The sequence below is a fragment of the Nelumbo nucifera genome, chromosome 5, assembly GCF_055504915.1.
Source record: "Nelumbo nucifera cultivar China Antique chromosome 5, China Antique-T2T, whole genome shotgun sequence".
NCBI lineage: Eukaryota > Viridiplantae > Streptophyta > Magnoliopsida > Proteales > Nelumbonaceae > Nelumbo > Nelumbo nucifera.
The window spans coordinates 40,897,599-40,904,292 of record NC_142653.1 but is presented as its reverse complement, the minus strand read 5'-3'; the positions used below and the strand labels follow the sequence as shown (position 1 = coordinate 40,904,292).

General features: G+C 43.2%; 1 protein-coding gene across 1 annotated transcript; it reads right to left on the bottom strand.

The window, feature by feature from the left end:
• Positions 1 to 397: 397 nt before the first annotated feature.
• EXO70B1 (exocyst subunit exo70 family protein B1) lies at positions 398 to 2,845 on the bottom strand. The gene has a single exon (XM_010245181.3). The coding sequence runs from the start codon at positions 2,581 to 2,583 to the stop codon at positions 658 to 660; it is 1,926 nt and encodes a 641-aa protein (XP_010243483.1). The 5' UTR covers positions 2,584 to 2,845; the 3' UTR covers positions 398 to 657.
• Positions 2,846 to 6,694: the final 3,849 nt, after the last annotated feature.

The window sequence follows — 6,694 nt, the reverse complement described above, 5'->3', positions numbered from 1 at the left end:
AAATTTATCAACACATTCTAATGATACTCACACCTGGACAAAAGCTCCTTCTTCATCTTCCTTCTACACATGGTATTTTCCTAATTACAATCCAAACAACAAATCCATAACCATATATAGAAACTGCTATAATAAGATACATTCAAAAAAATAATATGTTCTTTTCATCAAAAGGGAGTAGGGAGATTAGGGCACATCCCCTGTGAAAAGACAAGTACCCTTATTAATCTACATGTATGCTTCATAGGGGTGCCTATCTTTTCAAAACACCACTTTTGATCTATTCACTAGGAGTGTACCCCCTTTATGCGCTCTAATCACAACTCTTCATCAATGATGTTAGATAGAAAAGATACATCACAAGTCAAAAGATTACAACTTCTTTTATACAACAAAATTTCCAAAAGAATATCCAGTCTCTATATAACATAATCAATGTTCTGTATAGGATAATTCATGTATCAAGCATCGACTATAATTAATTCAAAAACCATAATTCTGTACTACTCAACTGACACTTGATAGAAATGAATCAAATGGAATTGCAGAGTTACACATTTTCTGAGAACACAGCAGATAAATACAAGGACACTAATGTCTACTATTTGATTCACATAGAAGATTCAACATACAACAACGATAATGAGCCATCTCACTTCATTTCCGGCTACCAGTGAATCCAATACCTCCTTGGAATAACTCGTTAATCCGAGCTTCAATATCCTCGACACTGTGTCTTATATGCTTCTCTGTATGCCTCTCTACTTCCGGAACATTATGCAACCTCCCCAGAAAATTCCTATACGCGGATAGAACATTTCCTGTGGCAGAGAGCCTCATCTCTGTCCGGAGCTGCTCATCCACGACAACCCAAGTTGATTGAGTTTTGCACATCTCCTCGAACTGCATATTGAAGCTCTTAAGCTTCTCCTTAAGCAACTTAGAGGCTGCACTTGGAGCAAGTGAGCTATTGTCGAGCTTCAACACTGCAATAACCTTGCCCCATGAGTTCCTCTGGTAGTTCACGTGGTATTGCCTGACCTTCGCCGAGTGTTTACGAATCCAATCCTCACCCAGAAGAGAACCTAGTTCACTGTCTTTAACCTTTTGAACAATGTACCTAGTGTTGTTCATCAAGAAAATAGCGCTTAATGCAGAGTCTCTGTAGACCCTAGATTTGCCCTCCAAATTGCTCTCTAGGAGCTCCATGATCCAAGCCATTTGCACTGCTAAAGGTGATGATGATGATGCTCGATCATTGGGGTCAGAAGTCCGATAATCTCCAACAGAGGGAATGTTGTCTTCAAAGACCTGCTCCAGGGTCTGACGTGCTCCACAGGCCGCCCGGAGGTAATTCATTACATACCGAGTGATAGGATGAAGACCACCACCAGGCACAGCTGCTTTTGCTGGATCCCGCCGGATCAAATTCTCCAATTCCATAAAAATCCCTCTAATTGCTTCCCCAAGTCTCTTCCAAATTGTAACCGCTTCAGTCCGAAGGAAAGCACAGTAGTGATCAGAGAATACTTCCTCAAATTCTGGCATCAGATCTCTAAGCGTTTCAAATACATCAAGGATCTTGAACAAGCGCTCGGGCGCTCGACTACCAATTGCAACTGCATCAGCAAAATTTAGGAGTTGGATGGCCGTGCCCCTACAGACCTCCATGAACGAAAGGTCTGAAGCAGCGGAGAGGCCAAAGAAAACTCGGTCACAGAGTCTTTGCTCGCTGGGGAACAGAATCCGGAGTGCCACATTTACTGCCTTGGTCCACCGCTCGATCTCGTCTTCAAGCTCCGACCACGGCATCTTGTGAACCTCTTCGATGCTAAGCTTCTGTAACCCTAACCTAGAAATGCTCTCCTCCAAGAAATCCCTCCTGCAACTACTGTACACATGAGAACACTCCTTCCCAAAGCCGGCCGCAACCATTCGTTTCGCGATCTCGTGCAGATCGTTGATGGTCCCCAGCGGGAGAGCGTCTATGACGATATCAAAATCCGTGACCGGGTGCGCCACAGGAATCCGATCCCCATTCTCATCTTCGTCCTCATCCTCATCCGACGAGAAATTCCCATTCCCAGCCCCAGAGCCTTCCAATCCATCTCCGGAAAACCGGTTCTGCAGATTAAACGACTCAGCGCTCCGTTCAATCAACAACCGAAACTCGTCCTCAAGCCGAAACATAGCCTGCTGTAAAAGATCATCAGCGCGATCCAAACACGCGGCAACCGGCTTCTCCGCAGCCATATGGTTCCAATCCCGCACCGTGGACAGCAACTCATCGATGGCATCGATGAACTCCGCAGAATCCGCAGAATCGGCCCAAATCGCCTGGTCCGCCGCTACGTAGCGGGAGATCCGACGGTCAAGCGACTTCAAGCTGTGCTCCAGGGCCGCGTAGCCCCTGGGATCATCGTCGCCGTCCATCTTCTCGGAAAGCTTTTCCCGAGAAAAGCGATGGTTGTCGAAGGTAGAGAAAATCTGGAGAATGTCATCGGTCATGGTCTCGGTGCGGCCAAGCGTCTTGGCAATGTGGCGGGCCACCGCGAGAAGCTTCTCTTCGCTGTTGTCGGCCATGAACGGTCTGCTTCAGCTGCTGCTGTGGTGCTATGGCTGGAGAATAAAACATGAGAGAAGGAGAGAGAAGCGAGAGTTTTCCCGCGGGAAGTGAGAGCAGTTGAGCGAAGTACCGAAAAATAAAAGCTTGAGAGAGAAAACGCGGTTTCTGCAAAAGAGGATGACAGAGGTTGTTGGGTTGAATAAAGAACGGAAAAGGTGGGAAAATTAAAGAGAAAAAGAAATAATGAGAACGCGGCAACGTCTCTGTCGAGAGAGTCGATTGTGAGAGGACGAGCGAAGCAATGCGACAACAAAAGAAGAGTTTGACTTGGGGAAAAAGGGGGGACTCAGGACTGCTTCTCTGCTCCTCACATGAGGAGCACTTTATCGACGTCAGATTGGAATCTGCCTATGCATGATGAAATGACAACGGTTCGGAAGGGGGAGAGATAATGGCATCATGATGGGTTCATCATCAGGTGAATGATGAGGGTGTGATTAGTTGATTACGTTGCTAGGTGCTGATCTGACGGTGGAAATGTGTGATTCAGCCATTCAGGGGTTGCGTGTAAAGGAGGGAGGAGTGAAGTGCCCGTAATTGACGGTCACCCCTTGGTCAGTTTGAGAGTTGAGTCTGTGAGAGAAGAAGAGCAGGAGGAGCGAGAGATTGCAAGAACGCGCGTATTACCATTTTCATTCATTGTTGTCCAGCGCCATCAGTTTCAATTTGCGTGCGAAATCAAAAGCCTGGTGGGACCACATGGCCCGGACTGAGGTGAGGTGGTGATTATTGGGTTTTTTAGGCGCTTTCTTAAGGGGGAACGTGACTTGACTATTGATTGATCGAATGCATGACACCTGGCAAGTTTTTGGGGGCTTTAAAGTGTCGAGACTCCGGATTTCGGATTCCGGTCCAGAGTGCCAGCCGCGTGTGGCCCCCGACTCGAAATAGTCCGTCCCTTGTTGAACCGGTTTACAAAAAAAAAAATCATTAGAGGGGGACCAGAGGAATAAGGTCCTTGATTGAATACGGAATTTAGTGAGGCAAAGTGAAGCCAAGGAATGAGAATAGGAGGATGAGAAGGGTCGAGGAGGGGCAGCTTATCGATGGATGATGGGACGGCTGTTTAATCGTTTTTGTCCTTTACGTAGCTTCCAACTTCTCACCGGTTAGGGGTGGTACTACTCGAGGCGACCCGAACATTCGACTATTCGAATTCGGCCGGGCAGAAAAGAAAAGGATTGACCGTTCATGGGCCAGGTTCAGACTGAGCTTTTCCCAAAATTTGAATGGGCCTGGCCCTTTGTGGCCCATGAACAGGTTTAACCATAACCCAATCAGCATTTATGAGTTCTTTTGTAGGTTTGATAATCTCAAGGTATGCTGTATGTATTATATAAAGACATAAAACCTTAGTATTCTTCATAGCACAACACAGCCTTCTTCCTGAAAGTTGGAACCAAACTATTTAGATTTGTTAGGGGGTTGTTTGGCAATGTGTATGATCTTGTTTCTGAAAGTGAGAACAATTGCCGCATCTGCAACATTCAAGGTTCAAAATTTCGATACAGTCTGATGTGCCGGTTGGGGCATATCGATACAGTCTGATGTATCGGTTGGAACGTATTAGCCTGTACCAAAATTTTGATCCTTGTTATTTTATGGAACCTATTTTTATTTCAAAAAAAAAAAACAAAAATGCACATTCACAAACATCCCCTTATTTAGTAATATTCTTTTTCCCACTTTGAATGGCTATAGCTAAATATTAGTTCACCCAGAAGCAACTTTGGGTAAAGTACTTTCAGTTTCATGTCTTGCCCTTGTAATCATGATTCACATTCTCACCTGATGCAATATTAGTACTTTTTGTCTTGTTAACAGTACAGATTTTGTACCAAAAAAATCGATGCAAATTTCGCACCATTTTCTTTCTCCATTGTCTCTCATATAATCTGGGACCATATAATTTTTATTTTCCATTCTACTTACAACCAAACACGACAAAGTCTAACCTGAAAGAAAATAAACCAGAATTTACACTCTTGCCAATTTTTATTTCCATTAAAAGTTACCAAACACGACCGCAAACGATTGAAGTCTTACCTAGAATTAATTATCATCACATGGATTGCATGACTGCTTGCACCAACTGGTAGTTTGGTAGTAGGAATTTTGCATCCCAAAAATTGATGCAAATTTTGCATCATCTTCCTCCCAAATTCACTCTCATATAAGACGGGATGACATCATTTTACTTTCCACTATATTCCTCATAAACAAACCAAACAAAAGTAAATCAGAATTTTCACCCAGCCCATTTGCACTTCAATGCAATTATACCAACGCAAAATCGCAAATGAAACTTGAAGTACAGATAAATGGAGTCTTACTAACAATTAGCTTATCATCACATGGGTTGCATGAACAAGGGTTAGAATATCCAAATTTAAATCCCCACAGCACAAAGCCCCAATGTTAGGGGCCATTTGAGAGGGCTGAGCTGAAGATTCAGCTAAACTGGTTCAGTTACTTTGAAGCATTGAGATGACTGATTCAAAGAGGCTGAAATAGACAATCCTTCAAATGACTGACTGACAGCCAATTTGGGTTCTCTGGATTTTCTTTTCACTAAACATAATTAATAGATTGTCCATGTGGGGTTGATTCCGAAAAGTCAGAAGCTGCTGCGCTTCAACCCTCTCAAATGCACACTTAGGCTGTGTTTTGGGGCTTAAAAGTGTTTTAACCTTAATTATGTTTCTAAAAGAATTGCTTATCACTCACTTAAAACACTTTTTGTCACATTTTCATTTACTAAAAAACCAAAACTCAAAGGTTGAAGCTTATCATCACTTTGCATGGCAAAGCTAATTTGGAGACATTGATCTGTTCTTTTCTTCCATTACTATCTGGGTGAATCTTAGAAACAGCCTTTCTATATGTACAAAGATACCGCTGACCGACTGCTGCATACATCTGTCTCTCCCCAAACCCCACATTGGCCAGAGACTCTGTGCACTTGGCTGCCCTTTTTATCTCTCCTTCCACCACCAGTAATTGTTTATTAAGCACAAGCTCATATGTCTTAAGAATTCTTAAAGCCCGGCTTTGAACTTCAGTGGGACCAAGTTAGGCCATACTTTACATACAATCCTGGCCCTGCTGAACCAGTCTGGTGAAAGTCTAATAAGCATCTCAGAGAATAGCTCTTCAGAAAGACCTGGATCTCCCAGTTTGTATCCTCCATTTCTTCCTTCTCAATCTTCTATCTACTGCATTCTTCTTCCTTCCATTGGAACCAGGAAAAAACTTTATGCTGCAGAGGTGGTGCAGAAGTTTCGGTTATGGTGAGCATCACTTTCCAGGAAGATGGTGGGGATGAAGAAGCCAATCAATCCACCATGCCACCAGACAGGCCACTTGGGCTCTGAAACATTCTGTGCATAGAAGTAGGACCCATGGACAAGGGACCCACCTCAACAATGTCACAGGGTCCCAGATGTTTACTGTAATTCTGTAAGATGGTGGGTTTGTATCCCTTCTGAGCATTTTTTTAATTCATAAGTTGTTTTTTCTTCCACACTGAATTCTGAAGAGAAGAAATAGGTTATAGAAAAGCTGCAAAGACTGAGAAGCCCACTCACTCTGTCACTCAACCCTAATACCCTATAAGCCATGAGCTGTCTTCTTTTGGATTTGGTAGCTTTGTTTTGACTTGAATGAATGTTCATAAACGGCTCTGCCAAGGCAATCCATTCAGAATCCCAACAAAAGAAAGAGCGTCTCGAAAGGGAAGTTGCTCACGACAATGTAATACAGCGGTCGTTGAGAAATCAGCGAACAATTGGCTGCCTGAAACTTCCCGGTTTGTTTAGAACAATAGAACCCAACTCGCTTCTTGCCAAAACTATAGCTGTAAGGTTGAACGGCTACATTATTAGGACCTTAGAGTATCAATGGACTGATTTTGGGTTGGATTCCATCCAAATCAAAATCAATTTATTAAATTGGAACGGTACAGAATTAATGGTCAAAGTATTAATCAGATTGGATTGGATTGGTCCATTTGTAATAGATTTATATTGAATTGGGTCGGATTTGAACAATATCCGGTCTATCAATAAA

Bases quoted from the DNA above. Each gene is read 5' to 3' on its own strand.
- EXO70B1 (XM_010245181.3), bottom strand. From the start codon at position 2,583: ATGGCCGACAACAGCGAAGAGAAGCTTCTCGCGGTGGCCCGCCACATT.